This window comes from Amblyomma maculatum, chromosome 1 (genome assembly GCF_055883805.1).
Source record: "Amblyomma maculatum isolate TAMU_Amacu chromosome 1, ASM5588380v1, whole genome shotgun sequence".
Lineage (NCBI taxonomy): Eukaryota > Metazoa > Arthropoda > Arachnida > Ixodida > Ixodidae > Amblyomma > Amblyomma maculatum.
This window is the reverse complement of record NC_139344.1, coordinates 135,584,068-135,599,882: the sequence shown is the minus strand read 5'-3', so window position 1 is coordinate 135,599,882 and position 15,815 is coordinate 135,584,068. Positions and strand designations below refer to the sequence as shown.

Here is a 15,815-nt window from a genome sequence, read left to right as displayed (position 1 = left end):
TGTAGGTGGAATGGTTCTGTTCACTCATGAGGCCAAACCCTTCAATGTGTTATGGATAACTTATGCACCTAAATGTTGGGTTATGGAACAGATCAGCGTTAGGCATAGTTTTCTACCGATTATAACTTACATGTGGACAAAAAGAAAGTTCAGGTAATCAAGTAGTCTGAAAAAGTGGACCTCTCTAACTGTATAATGTTATGTACTGTTTAAAGCAGTCTGAATAACTGAGATGCTCTAATATTCAGTGTCCAAAAAAATGGCTCTATGTGGTAACAAAATGAACCCTTAATTGCACATCCATGGATTTGGCAAAACAACCATGAGTGTAACTGTGCACATCAGTTGTTAAAGACAGTTATTCCATTTCTTATCATGGTTAATTAACTTGATTCTTTACTGCTGATTTTCCAGTTGCTTAGCCAATTTGCATTCTGTAGGAAAGTTCATACTGCTGCACTTTATATATTACTGGATTTTTTTTTTTTTTTTGTACAATGACCAGAGACTAATGCATGCCATAATGGAGAGCTCCAGAACAAATTTGATCATGTAGTATTTTTAAATGTGCACCAATTTATCAAAAGTTTGATGATTTCAATTTTTTTTTCTCCATCAAAATATAGCTCCATGACCAGAAATTGACCCGTTGGCTCGTAGTTAGCAACAGAAATTTGTATCTGCTAAATCATGGTGCTTGATGCTGCATTATATATAATGTAAGCAGTAAAGGTTTGATACATTCACTGCAGTGTGGGTCACTGGTGGGTTAAGTCATTTATTTTATTTATTTACCAAATACTGCAGGCCCTAACTGGGCCCTAGCAGGAGGGGCGAAAAGAATACAATGCAATAAAATATGAATTCATCAAAAGTAACATACTAAACACAAGTGACAAGCAAATTACGATAAGACATGTTCAACACTTACAAGAAAATATACACCAATATGAAACACGACTATGGTTAAAACGCCAGCAATTTATCAATAGATTCAATGGACATTATTACATCAGAAGGTAGCTTGTTCCATTCTTCAACAGTACGAGGGAAAAAAAATACTTAAATGCATTGATTTTGGCTTTATACGGAGTTACAGATTGTGCATGATGATGTCTTGTTGGACGTGTTGTAAGGGGCGTAAGGTAAGGTTCAGGGCTCATAGCAAGTTTGTTGTTTTTAGCAAAAATAGATACTTTAGTCTCTGAATTTTTCTTCGTATTTGCAATTGTGGGATGGAGTTCTCATTCATTAAAATGGAGGGAGAGTCAGATGTGCGGTACTTTGAAAACATGAAGCGTACGACTTTCCGTTGGATAGCCTCCAATGCCACAATATTCTTCTTGGTATAAGGATCCCAGACTGTACAAGCATACTCTAGTTTGAGTCTAATGAGGCTGTAGTATGCTAACTGCTTTACCTTGGAAGGGACATTTTTAAGTTTGTGGCGAAGAAGGCCAAGTTTTCTGTAGGAGGATGAGCATGTATTGGCAATATGACTGTTCCAACTTAGATTGTTAGTTGTGGTAACACCAAGGTATTTATATTCTGTAACTTCTACAGAATATAAAATCAAAGGAAGCTTCTGTGCTAAGATGGGCGTGATAAAGGACAAACGAGGCAAGGACCTCACTGAAGCCGCAGAGATAAAGAAGAGGTGGCAGGAATACACAGAAGAACTGTACAAGAAGGACTCGAATGTACAAACCCAACATAAGACGGTTGTGATAACTGATCTTGAGCCGGGCATCCTGAAGAGTGAAGTTGAATGGGCCTTAGCCAGCCTTGCTAAGAACAAAGCTAGCGGAATTGATAGCATTCCAGCTGAGTTGCTTCAAAACCTCAACCATGACGCTGTTAACATTCTGCATACATTATGTCAGAAGATTTGGACAACCCTGCAGTGGCCACAGGATTGGAGGAGGTCAGTTTACATCCCCATTCCAAAGAAAGGCAGTGCCAAGGATTGTTCCAACTACCGCACGATCGCGCTTATTTCGCATGCTAGCAAGGTGATGTTGAAAATCCTCCAAGGTAGGCTGCAGCAGTATGTGGATCGGGAGCTTCCGGACGTGCAAGCTGGGTTTCGCAAGGGCAGAGGAACTAGAGACCAAGTTGCCAACCTTCGCTGGATCATGGAAAAAGCAAGAGAGTTCCAGAAACCCATCTACTTCTGCTTTATTGATTATGTGAAAGCGTTTGACTGCGTAGATCACAGCAGATTGTGGCAAGCTCTCCAAGAGATGGGAGTTCCAATTCACCTCATCTGTCTCCTCAGGAACCTGTATGAAGGGCAAGAGGCCACAGTCAGAACTGGGCATGGTCTTACTGATTGGTTTCCGATTGAGAAAGGAGTGAGGCAAGGCTGCATACTGTCGCCCTGCCTATTTAACCTATATGCAGAGTGCATCATGAGGAATGCCGGTCTGGACGAGTCTTCAGCTGGAGTGAAGATTGCTGGAAAACGTATCAACAACCTTAGATATGCGGATGATACCACTTTAATTGCAGAAAGTGAATCGGAACTCAAGAGACTTCTGATGCGCGTACAAGAAGAGAGTGAGAAGTTTGGGCTTAAACTGAACATTAAAAAGACAAAGATCATGGCGTCTTGCCCTATCAAGTCCTGGAGCATCAAGGGACAAGAAGTGGAAGCTGTGACAGATTTTCTCTTCTTGGGCTCCAAGATTACCTCGGAAGGAGACTGCAGCCATGAAATTAGGAGACGCCTGCTTCTGGGAAAGAGAGCAATGGTTAGCCTTGACCGCCTAGTAAAGAGCAGAGACATTAGTCTGCCAACCAAGATCCGTATAACTCGTGCTATGGTCTTTCCAGTTGTGATGTATGGATGCGAGAGTTGGACTGTGAAAAAGGCTGACCGCCGAAGAATTGACGCGTTTGAATTGTGGTGCTGGCGAAGACTCTTGAGAGTTCCTTGGACTGCCAGAAGATCAAATCAGTCAATATTGTCGACCATAAACCCTGACTGCTCATTGGAGGGTCAAATTCTAAAGTTAAAGCTCAGGTACTTTGGTCATCTGATGAGAAGAGAGGAGTCGCTGGAGAAAGATTTGATGTTGGGAAAGGTTCAGGGTTGCCGGAGAAGGGGTAGGCAGCGAACGCGATGGTTAGATGGCATCCTCGAGGCACTGCAGATGAAGTTATGTGATGTTAGGAAGATAGTGAGAGACCGGAAAGCGTGGCGTGACATGGTCAATAGGGTCACGCAGAGTCGGACACGACTGAACGACTGAACTGAACTGAACTGAACTGAACTGAACTTCTACAAGAGGATGCGATGTAAGGGTGTATGGAAATGAATGTACTAGTTCTTTGTTGGTTATTTTCATAAAAACAGATTTTGCGGCATTAAGCTGCATATCCCAACTACTGCACCATGTGTGAATTTTCTGGAGGTTAGAGTTGAGGAGAATTTGATCTTTAGGGCTATTTATTTCGTTGAACAAAATGCAATCATCAGCAAAGAGCCGGATTTGGACTGGTTCAGATATGACAGTAACGATATCATTTATATAAATGAGAAATAGCAACGGCCCTAGTACACTTCCTTGTGGAACGCCTGAAGTAACTGGTAATGGATTTGAGTGATAACCATCAATGTTAACAAACTGTACATGGTTGGTGAGATATGATGAAACCCACGTGACTACAAATTTAGGAAGACCAATTAGTTCAAGTTTATAGATTAGTTTTGCATGTGGTACAACATCAAAAGCTTTTTGAAAATCTAAAAAAATGGCATCGACCTGCCCTGAGCGGTTAAGGACTGTTGCAAAGCTGTGGATAACCGATATTAGTTGGGTCACAGTGGATAAACCTTTCCTAAAACCATGTTGAGCAGAAGAGAGTACACCATTGTCATCAAGAAATTTGGTTATATAATTAGCTAAAATATGCTCTGCCAATTTACAACATGTGGAAGTGAGTGAAATGGGACGATAGTTAGCAACAAATGCCATGTCACCCTTTTTAGGAACAGGCACAACGCAAGCTGCTCTCCAGTCGGGAGGTAGCCTTCCTGTGGCAAATGAGGTGCAAAATATTATTGCAAGAAATTTAGAAATAATTTCTGCATAACGACGCAAAAAGATGTTGGGGATTTTATCCGGACCAGGAGAAGATTTAGTCTTGAGATTCAACAACAGTGAAGTTAATCCTTGCAAAGATACAATGTCTGGATCAGGGAAACAAAATGCATCACTGCACAATCTGCATGGATTTGGAACTGAAAATACACTATGGAAGTGCCTGTTAAAGTGTTCAGCAATGTTAGTTTTGTCAACAAGAATTGCACCCTCATGTATAATACGGTTAATAGGCTTTTTCTTTTCTGCTAGATAATTCCAAAACTTTTGAGGGGAGTCATGAATAAATCCTGGTAGTGTGTGCTCAAAGTAGTACCGTTTTGCTTTCTGAATTTCTTCAGTGAGGTTCAATTTGAGAGTTTGAATTATAGGTAAGCAGGCTCCTCTCCGTTTCAACCGTTTAATTTTCCTCGTAAGATGCACTATGTTTTGATTGATCCAAGGATTTGTTTTACGTATTTTCTTCATTTTCGTCGGAACAAAATTGTCTATGCAGTGGAAACATGTTTTTTTAAACTTTTCTCATAATACAACAACGTCAGATTCATCAAAAAAGTCAAGATAATATTCAAAATAATCTAGTACACTTTCATCATTTGCATGTGAAAAATCCTTGAAAGGAATTGTTATAGCGATAGGATTTTTGTTCATATCACGCACAGGAAATGAAATGTGGATCATACTGGGATCAGACAAGCTGCATTCAACCGATACTGATAAATTCTGGGTGGAACGACTCAAGAATACAAGATCAAGCACAGATGTGGAATCACCTTGCACATGTGTTGGTTCTCTGATAACTTGTTGCAGGTCACGACAAAGCATTATGTCACACAACTTATCAGCATGTGCACCAAAGCCTGAAACAAGAGATGGGCAATCCCAGTCGATTCCTGGCAGGTTGAAGTCTCCCGCCAATATAATCCTGTCACCCTTAAACCTAGACATATGATCAGCAAGTTCGTTTAAGAATGTTACTGGTGAATCTGGAGGTCGATAAACTGCAAAAACTAGGAAAGACTGACCGCAACAGGATGCTTTTAAAGAAATACTTTCATGGCCAGCGATTTGCTTTAAATTAAATGCGCAACAGCCGTTTTTTACAAGAACCACCCCACCCCCACGAGAAGGCCTGTCACAACGAAATACTTGATAGCCGGGTGGAAAAACGTCTGTGTCATCAATCTCATCTCGTAGCCAAGTTTCCGTAATTACAGCTATGTGCAGATCATATTCAAGTAATATAGCCTCAAGTTTTTCTGTTTTGTTTAGAACACTGTGTGCATTAAGGTTTATTAGTCTGAATACGTGATCACTCGGAGCCGCAAGTCAAGGTGTTTGCGAGCCGCTCTGATGATCTGACCTGCCAGATTCTCGCCTGGAAGCCTGGCCTGGCAGCTTCACTCGTGCATTCTTGGCGTCATCCCATGCGTACAGCGTTCCATTCATAAGAAGCTTATCGTTCAGTAGAATTACTTTCTTCCGTCTTTCTTTTCTTGTTTGGCACTTTCCCACAAGAGCTTGCGTTTTCTGAGTGTGTTACGAGAATAATCACATTGCAGCGATATGTCTTTGCCTTTAAGTTTATGCGCATTCTTCAAGACTTTCTGTTTTTCGTTATAATCCTGGAAAAAGACAATTACGGGTCTTGTTTTCCCCGACTTACCAATCCTGTGGATCCTTCCTACAGAAGAACATGAGACTCCAAGTTTCTCGAAAAAAATATCCTGAAGTACTTTTTGCTTAAGATCATCGTCGTTTTCATCGGATTCTTCTTTTACTTCGAACACTAGCAGATTTGATCGTCTACTTCGATCTTCTAAGTCGTCAATCTTGTTCTGAAGAGAACGCACCGTGTTTTCAAGGGTGTCTATACGTGTTATTTGTTTTTCAAATTCCAAAAATTTAGAGCACAGATCATTGACTGTTTTTTGAACATTAGCCTGCTGTTCCCTAAGGGCTGTTATCTCAGATGTTATTTTATGCTGACCTTCCACCAAATTCTCCAAAAGTTCACGAGTACCTTGTTTATCGGGGCCAGGATTCAACTCTACATCTTCACAGAGCAATAATTCGCACACACACAATATGCATCACACGCAATTTCTAAGCACTTTTGTGGGCACGGCAAAACCAAAAGGAATAGGTGGTCTCTCTTAATGGTAGAATAATAGCCACAAACCTGCACAAGGCAGAAGAAGGGCCTGTTAGGCAACATGCCCATTGTCGATGCGCCGTGCCCACTGAAGAGGAATTCTTGTGGGACGTCTTTTAAAGCAAGATCTGTTGATGTCACGTGGAAGTTCGACGGTAGCGCTCCAGTCGTGAAGTTGATGTGCAGGGGACGATGCGTCATCAGCGGCAACTGTTGACAGAAGCACGTGTCGACAGCTGGTTCCTCGACGATGCCTGGCGATCCGGCAAAACTGAGCAGTAGAACCTGCACAAGGCAGAAGGGCCTGTTAGGCAATATGCCCATTGTCGATGCGCCATGCCCACTGAAGAGGAATTCTTGCGGGACGTCTTTTAAAGCAAGATCTGTTGATGTCACATGGAAGTTCGACGGTAGCGCTCCAGTCGTGAAGTTGATGTGCAGGGGACGATGCGTCATCAGCGGCAACTGTTGACAGAAGCACGTGTCGACAGCTGGTTCCTCGAAGATGCCTGGCGATCCGGCAAAACTGTGCAGTAGAACCTGCACAAGGCAGAAGAAGGGCCTGTTAGGCAACATGCCCATTGTCGATGCGCTGTGCCCACTCCTTGTCCTTGATGGGCAGCCAAGAGTACTGGCTCGCACAAAATAAGTGGGACAGATATTATTTTGAGGTTGTCTTTCGAATACCTCACAAGAAGACCCATAGCATGGCTTCATCATGCATTCCATTGTTCGTGACCGCACAGCATGAATAAATGACGTGATTCATCGGTTGCATGTGCCACAGTGAACACGTTAAAACCGATCCTTTATATTGAAGTACATGCATGGGGTGTAGGGGGCTTTTAATGGTGCTGGGCCAAATCCTGCACGATTAATCATTAGAAAAGTTTCATCATCATCATCATCAGCCTGATTATACCCACTGCAGGGCGAAGGCCTCTCCCATATCTCTCCACTTAACCCGGTTCTGTGCTAGCTGCATCCACTTGACCCCTGCGAACTTCTTAATCTCATCCGCCCACCTAACTTTCTGCCGCCCCCTGCTACGCTTTCCTTTTCTTGGAATCCAGTTTGTTACCCTCAGAGACCATCGGTTATCCTCTCTTCGCACTACATGTCCTGCCCATGTCCATTTCTTCTTCTTAATTTCCACTAGAATGTCGTTAACTTGAGTTATTTCTCTGACCCACTCTGCACGCTTTCTATCTCTTAATGTTACCCCTACCATTTTTCGTTCCATAGCCCTCTGGGTTGTCCTCAACTTAAGTAGAACTCTCTTGGTTAGCCTCCACGTTTCAGCCCCATAGGTGAGTACAGGCAAGATGCAACTGTTGTATACTTTCCTCTTGAGCGATACCGGTAAGCTGCTAGTCATAATCTGCGAGTGCTTGCCAAATGCGCTCCATCCCAATCTTATTCTTCTTGTTATTTCCTTTTCATGGTCCGGATCTGCGGTTACTACCTGTCCTAAGTAGATATATTCGCCTACTACTTCCAGTATTTCGCTACCTAATGTAAACTCCTGTTCCTTCCCGAGGCTGTTGAACATTACCTTAGTCTTCTGCATATTGATTTTCAAGCCTACCTTTCTACTTTTCCTGTCTAGGTCATCAATCATTATTTGCAGTTCATCTCCCGAGTTGCTTAGCAAGGCAATGTCATCAGCAAATCGCAGATTACTCAGGTATTCTCCATCTACCCTTATCCCTAACTGCTCCCATTCCAAGTCTCTGAATACTTCCTCTAAACAAGCTGTGAATAGTACTGGGGAGATTGTGTCTCCTTGCCTAACACTTTTCTTTATGGGAATTTTGTTACTTTCTTTATGCAGAACTATGGTTGCTGTGCAGCCACTATATATATCTTCCAGCACTTTCACGTACGGCTCGTCTACCCCCTGATTTCGCAATGCCTGCATCACCGCCGAGGTTTCAACTGAGTCAAATGCTTTTTCGTAATCAATGAATGGTATAAGGGCTGGTTATATTCCGAGCATTTTTCTATCACCTGATTGATGGTATGGATATGATTGATAGTAGAGTACCGTTTCCGAAACCCTGCTTGATCCTTTGTTTGATTGCAGTCTAAGGTTGTCCTGATTCTATTAGCGATTACCTTAGTAAATACCTTATACATAACAGACAGTAAGCTGATTGGTCTGTAATTTTTAAGGTCCTTAGAGTCCCCTTTCTTGTGAATGAGGATAATGTTTGCATTCTTCCATGCTTCCGGTACCGTCGATGACACCAGGCACTGCGTATACAGGGTGGCCAGTTTTTCTAGCACGATATCCCCCCCGTCCTTCAGCAAATCTGTAGTTATCTGATCCTCTCCAGCTGATTTCCCCCTTTTCATAGTTTCTAGTGCTTTCTTGACCTCGTCCTTCGTCACTGGTGGAACGTCTGACTGTTTTTCCCTACCGCCAATCTCATTACGGTCCTGACTACTTTGGCTACTGTAGAGATCTGTATAGAACTCCTCGGCTACTTTGACTATCTTGTCCATATTAGTGATGACGTTGCCCGCCTTGTCCCTTATCACATACATCTGGTTTTTGCCTATGCCCAATTTCTTCTTTACCACTTTAAGGCTCCCCCGTTCTTTACAGCATGCTCAATTTTCTCCATGTTATACTTCCTTATATCGGCCACCTTGCGCTTATTGATTAGCTTTGATATCTCGGCCAATTCGATCTGGTCTGTTGGATTGGAAGCTTGCATACTCTGCCGTTTCTTAATCAAATCTTTCGTCTCCTTAGACAGCTTACCGGTATCCTCTCTAACTATCCTACCGCCTACTTCTACCGCGCACTCAGTAATGATATCTCTGAAATTATTGTTCCTTGCCTCTAGGGTAATGTCGCCATCCTCAGTTAGAGCTGAATACCTATTCTGTAGCGAGATCCTGAACTCTTCTGCCCTCCCCCTCACCGCTAATTCGTTGATGGGTTTCTTTCTTACTAATCTATTGCGTTCCTTTTTCAGATTTAGGCTAATTCGGGACCTCACCATCCTGTGGTCACTACATCGAACTTTCCCGATTACCTCTACATCCTGCACAATGGCGGGGGTTGAACACATTATGAGGTCGATTTCATTTTTAGTCTCTCCGTTAGGACTTTTCCATGCCCATTTTCGGTTCTTCCGTTTGCTGAAGAAGGTATTCATGATTCGTAAGTTATTGCGCTCTGCAAACTCAACTAGTAACTCCCCCCTGCTATTCCTAGAACCAATGCCATAGTCACCTACTGCCTTGCCTCCTGCCTGTTTTTTCCCTACCTTGGCATTGAAGTCGCCCATTAGTACAGTATACTGCGTCTTTACTTTTCGCATTGCCGATTTTACATCTTCATAGAAGCTTTCAACTTCCTGGTCATCATAACTACATGTAGGTGCATAGGCCTGTACAACCTTCAGTTTATACCGCTTATTAAGCCTAATTACGATGCCTGCAACCCTCTCATTAATACTATAGAATTCATCTATATTACCCGCTATATACTTATTGACAAGGAAACCTACTCCTAGTTGTCGCCTCTCTGGTAAACCTCGATAACACAGTACATGCCCATCCTTCAGTACAGTATATGCCTCATTCGGCCTCCTAACCTCACTAAGCCCTATGACATCCCATTTCATGCCCTCTAGTTCCTCTAACAGCACTGCTAAACTAGCTTCACTAGCTAGGGTTCTAGCATTAAACGTTGCCAGGGTCAGTTTCCAATGGCGGCCTGTCCAGCGGAGCCAGGCTTTCTTAGCACCCCCTGCTGCGTCACAGGTCTGACCGCCGCCGTGGTCAGTTGTTCCGCAGCCGCTGGTGACTGAGGGTCGGGGTTTTATGGAGCTTATCATAGGAGGTAGTGGCCAATTACTGCACCAGGGTGGCCAACTCCTGTTCTGGTGAGGGAGTGCGTTGCCGGAGGTGTTCACCGGCATCAGGTCGCACCCCAAACCTGTATATGCAATTCCATCGACACGCGGATTTTTTTTTTTTTTTTTGTTATCCGGTGGAGAATTGCGAGGCACCGGGATTTGAGCCCCGGTCCTCTTGCATGCGAGGCGGATGTTCTACCGCTACGCCACCGCTGCACCTCTAGAAAAGTTTGCTCTTTACAAAATAGAAAGTCGATAGCAGTTAAGACAAGTAGGTCCAACTCGTATCATTACTTCAGCAACAGCATATGCTGCTTGCTTTCACGTAGCATCACCAGCAAGTGACAACTTAAAAATGCAAAGTTGTTTTGATTTCGAAGTTCACACTTTTCAGCAGACTTTAAGTGCAGATATTTTTAAACTGCCATTGCTGTGGCACTATATTGTCATGGGGGGCCGATGTGGTTTCATTTCATTTTGTATACCTACGATGATTGTGGCATTGAATCCCGGCCGCATGGTGGCTGCATTTTGATTGAACCTTAAATTTTAAAAAATGCTCACGTCCTGTGCGGGATCATTGCATGCTAAAAAATCCAGAGTGTACTAAATTAATCCGAGCCCTCTGCTACAGCGTTCCTCAATGCTTCAGGTTGTGAATCTTGCATACCAGTACCAACCAGTACTGGTGTCTATGAATAGTGTGTATATGCAAAAATATATTTTGAGGATGATGATGGGCATATGATGCCCACCCCCTATGAACCACAAACTTCTTTGCACCATTGTGTCTGTCTGTCCCATGGTAGCATTTTCTAGACATCGACCTTATCAACGTTTTACAAGAGAAAAACTCAAGGTCTGCTTTGAGGTTTAGTGGGGGTTGGCATTTCTTAGGGCTACCATTTCCCAGCTGCCTGGCCAATACCGGGGAGAATCTGTAGATAGTAACTCTTGATATCCTGCTAATGTGTATTTCGATGTATATTGATTTTCTTTAATCAATTTGCGGCATTTTGCTCGCTATAAAGTTCAAAAATTAATAAATTAATAGAAGAAAACAGTTTGAACTTGCTAATCTATTGCCACCCATCTTGATCTGCTTGTTTGAGGGGAAAGGACTGATAAAATTGTATTATTTAAAAAAAGAATTAGTCGATGGAAGCCACTCTAGAAAGTGACAGGGCCTGTTTTTGCGTCATTACCAATTTAAAATATATTGTGTGTATGTATAGCATGTTCACTCGGTGATGGCAGAGTGGGTTGGCTAAGCATGCAAAGATCTATATGTGCTAGATGGGAAGTTGTTAGTGCTTGTTACTATTGTGGACTCGGCTAATGAAACTGCATGGATGGACCTGCTGAAGTACTCCGCACAGAGACTGAATAAATAGACATGACATTCATGCACGTAACTTTGCTAATCAACAGTTTTCAACCACTCTACTCAACACGTTCTTACAATACAATATACTACAACTCTACACTGTTTCTAACCAGTATGCTTTGTAGCTTTTCCCACCATTCCCTGAGGAATATAACAGGCAAACTGTATTTAATTTGTCTGAAACTCGTAGTTACTAAGGTGAATTGGTTGAATAATATCTTCGAAAAATTTGTCTGAAAATATATCTAGGTACACTGTTTGTGCTCTTGTTAAGCGTTAATTTCAGGCAGTAAAATTTTTATTTTGAAAAGTACCAAGTTTCTGCAGAGCTTTTTTTGTTTTTTTGCTTATATTCTTGTTACTGTTTCTCTGTAGCTTCAGAACTACCTAAAAGATTCACAGAGTTGATGCAGCAATCCACATCATATTTTAGCCCACTTTGGCATCTGCATTTTGCAACCACACCTTTTTATTTGCACTTTGCTGCAACATCTGCAGAGCTCACCCTTGTAACAATCCAGGTAGGTCCAAGCTCACCTTGGTTCGGTCATGCTCACCCATGCCTTCAAGGGCAAGTACTGTATATATGGACATGCACGGCGGCATACACAGCATAGGGGGGTTAGATTATTCATGGCATCCATGCGAGTGCTTGGGAGTGTAGGAGGATGAAGAAGATAGCCTCAATGGAATGTATACAGGGCCGTCTTTGAAGCATTTGCGCAAAATGAATTTCTGCAGGCCTTGATCGATCTTGTTTCTCCGTGCATATTTTGCAGATATCTTTTATTCTGTGTTGAGAGTGATTTGCTAATTACTGTGCAGGTGAACATTGTTCTACCGGTGTTGTTCTTCCTGATCTCGCTGTTCCTCGTGGTGCTGCCTTTCTTCAGTCAGCCCCTGGAGACATCCATTGGTGCAGGCATAATGCTCTCTGGAATTCCAGTTTACTTTCTCACCATCTACTGGAAGGATAAGCCCCTTGCGTACAGGAAAACAATTCGTGAGTGCTCTCCTTCTATAACTAAGTTATGAGAAAGCTGGCTTTGTTGTTCTGGGAAACAGGGGTGCACAATTGGTCCTTAGGTTGCATAGTAAAACTTGGGCATTTTAAATCCATTTCCTTTTTTTGGATTGCATATTGCTGAGGCAGGCAAAAGTGTCATTCTGAAGTGTTTTAAACTTTAGAAGCAACATCACAGAGCAATAAAGAAGCGCGTCAGTGACTTCATCTCTGAAGAATCAGTTATTGTTGTATGGACAAACTACGAACATTCACCTGCATGGTTTTGTTGAAAAGTGTTTCATTTTTGCAGCCAGAAAGTGCTTCACGATAGCTCTGTGTACTTTAAAAAGGCATCTATTTCACACGTGCATTTATTGTATGTCCCCGCTATTGTATGTGCCCTCATTTCCTATTTAATATGGAATGAATGCTCCACATGGTGTTCATATATTCTAACTTAGTTGCAAATTGATGCTAAAGTGTAAACAATCTTGTTCTCAATTTGAAATACTACCAGAACCTTTTGTGGGCCTATCTGTTTTGTGGCTTTGAATGCTGCTATGTATCTGAACATAGGAACTATGAATGTGAAAAGTTTGGTAGAGTCAAGGGGTATGCATTCCTAAGGCTATAGGGTCAGCAGTGGGCATACACGGGTTGTGCTGAACTTTAAGCTTTTTATTCATCTTGCATTTTCTTCCTGAAGAAATGTACAGAAAAGCTTCTGTGGATGAATATCTATTTTGATTGTTTTGATAACAACACTGAAGTTCATGACATGTTGAAAAATGGGGTCAGCAGCCGCGTGCATCGAAGCACTTGTACTGGAAATGAACTACTGAGACGAATGTAGTCATCTCTAAAAAACTCCAAAAACCTGGTTGGCCATGATAAGCGAGCTCCATATTCTCCAAGATTAGGACATAATGTTGGAAGTGTGATTTCTCGGTGACAAAATGTTAGACTCAGTTCTACAAGCAACACAGGTTTTCCTTTTTGTTTCTGGTGGGCTTAACACTGGAATTTCTGCATCATATTTTTTTCGTTGCAATGAAAAGACTGCTGTCAGAAGTGTTCGATTCCATAGCGGTTTTGGTAGGAGCACTGCGTAGAACATTTTTACAGAGAATATTTTGATTGGTGCATGGGCTCATTTTTATGTAGTCCGATGTTGGAAATCATGAGCAGCGACTGCGATGACGACTGGTGCTTGACAAAAAAGATGTACCGAAAACAAATATAAATTTCTCTCCCCAGACAGCAATTAAACGTTTTTAGTATAGAGTAGTGTCCTTTTCAGTTTCCAGACTCGCCTCTTTAACAGCACAGTAATGTAGGAGGAGGACAAAAATTTTTTATTTTATTCTGTCCGGGGGGAGAGGACCCTCCGTCCAGGGTCCCGTTGGCCGAGACTGCAGTAATTGTGCGGTGGGCCAGCCATTGGTGGCATTTCAGGCAGCAGTCCTGCAGGGTAGCCTCCCAATCTTCTAACCAGGGGTGAGGGAGTGGAGAAGAGTAACTCCATACCATGTGGTAGCATTGCCCACTCCTTGCAATAAGGGCAGTCAGGGGAATAAAGGGAAGGGTACCAGAGGTTGAGAGGTGGTGAAAGAAAGGTATGAGTTTGTAGGTGGCAGTAAGTTGTGGCCTCTTGGGTAGACAGGGCGAGAGAAGGGGGTGGTAGCGGGGGTACGGTGAGACAGCCTGTAGTGTTCAAGCAGTTCTGTGCATAAGGATCGGGGAGTTATGCGTGCGATCCGGAAGAGGGAATGCTCGGGGAAGGAGCGCGCGTGCGTGTTGATAGGTAGCTTCATTGCCGGGCATCAGCAGGTGTCCTGGAATCCAGATCACACCAATCTTTTGCAGAGGGTTAGCGACAAGGATTAGAAGGCTGGCGGCACCGATGTGTCCACAAAGATAGCTACGGCAGGCCGTGCGGCAGTCTGACATGATGGTAGCGTGTGCATTAGTGGCGGCGGCCGGAGTGATGGCTGCTACTCCCACAATACTCAATTCAGCAATGCGTATGCATCGTCAATGAAAGTTTTAGTGGGCATTATCACCGCTTCACCACGGAATTCAAAACACTGCAACTCTATCTAGTGACAAGCTGAAAGCATGCCACTCGCGACACGAAAGGAAGTGTGGTTTTTATTCAGGGATTCACTGGGGAGAGTGCAAAATATAATAGAATATGACAATCATTCCTAGAAGAAAAAAAAAAACTGTGCACTTAAGAAAATCAGTGATATTTTGCAGATATGTAGTCATGTGGGGTACTACAGTGATAACAATATGGCTTCTCTGCAAGATAGTGTCTGTTTTTTTGTGCATTTTTGATAGCAAATTAAAATTGCAAAGTCTCTTTTCTTTGATATTCTAGTGCTCGATCTGTTGTATATGAGGCAAGATCTCGTCGTTGCCACCATATACACATGACATTTTGACCGGCTACTTGCTTAGAAAGGGGGAGCACATGCAGTATGAAAGCATGGCCTTGGAGTTTGCTGAAAAACAGGCCAGGTTTAAGTATAGCACTAGCACAGCTAGTAAGTGCCTGCATTTTCAACTTTCATGATGGAAAGTTGATTGTCAATCAGTTTGTCATAATCAGTAATGATTGACTTTTTCCGGACTGCTGTGGAGTGGCATGGTGGATAAAATTGCTTCTGGCTGATAAAAAAGAGGCTGGTAGGCGAAGTACCTTAAAATGTTTAGTTCGCTGATCTTTTAGGTGCTCATATTATATTTATCATTGAAAACAATTTTCTATTCGATGATGCTTGATAAGATGAGTTGGCAGAAAATGTCGTCCTTGGTGTTTGCACCTTTAGAGCATATTGCAGCTGTAAAGCATATTCATTATGGTATAACATATGTGGAAGTTATGTGATTAAGTCTGTGTTGATGGAATATTTTATGAGCAAAGCAATTATATTATTGGGAATTAGGTGAATTTGTCTGCAAATTGAACACAGTTTAGAAGCTGCTTGCATTGTGTTCAAATCAGGCTGTCTTGAGGTCTAGGTAAAAATTTTTCACTTAGTTAATTAGTGTTCACTACCTTATTCTGATCATGAAAGAAGTACTTGGCAGCTAGCATATCACTGTGTCTGTTATATAATTCCATACTTGGGTCTGGGTTATTACTAAGGCTTATTTCTTTTTTTCTTGGCTGCAGCGCATGTTAGGGCAACTACACTAGCATCACGTGACATAGTTTTGGTTACCTTGAACATTCGTATAGTAGTCGTAGTGCAAACATCTTAAGATATTGAGGATAGGT

The 15,815-nt window shown here is 42.4% G+C and overlaps 1 protein-coding gene across 2 annotated transcripts in view; it reads left to right on the top strand.

Moving 5' to 3' along the window:
* Nucleotides 1-15,815, top strand: part of mnd (L-type amino acid transporter minidiscs) — a 96,425-nt gene that overhangs the window by 73,987 nt on the left and 6,623 nt on the right. For both annotated transcript variants that reach the window (XM_084589054.1, XM_084589053.1), the window contains exon 8: nt 12,349-12,526. In XM_084589054.1, coding sequence (XP_084445180.1) covers nt 12,349-12,526 — 178 coding nt within the window. The remainder of the gene's footprint in view (nt 1-12,348; nt 12,527-15,815) is intronic.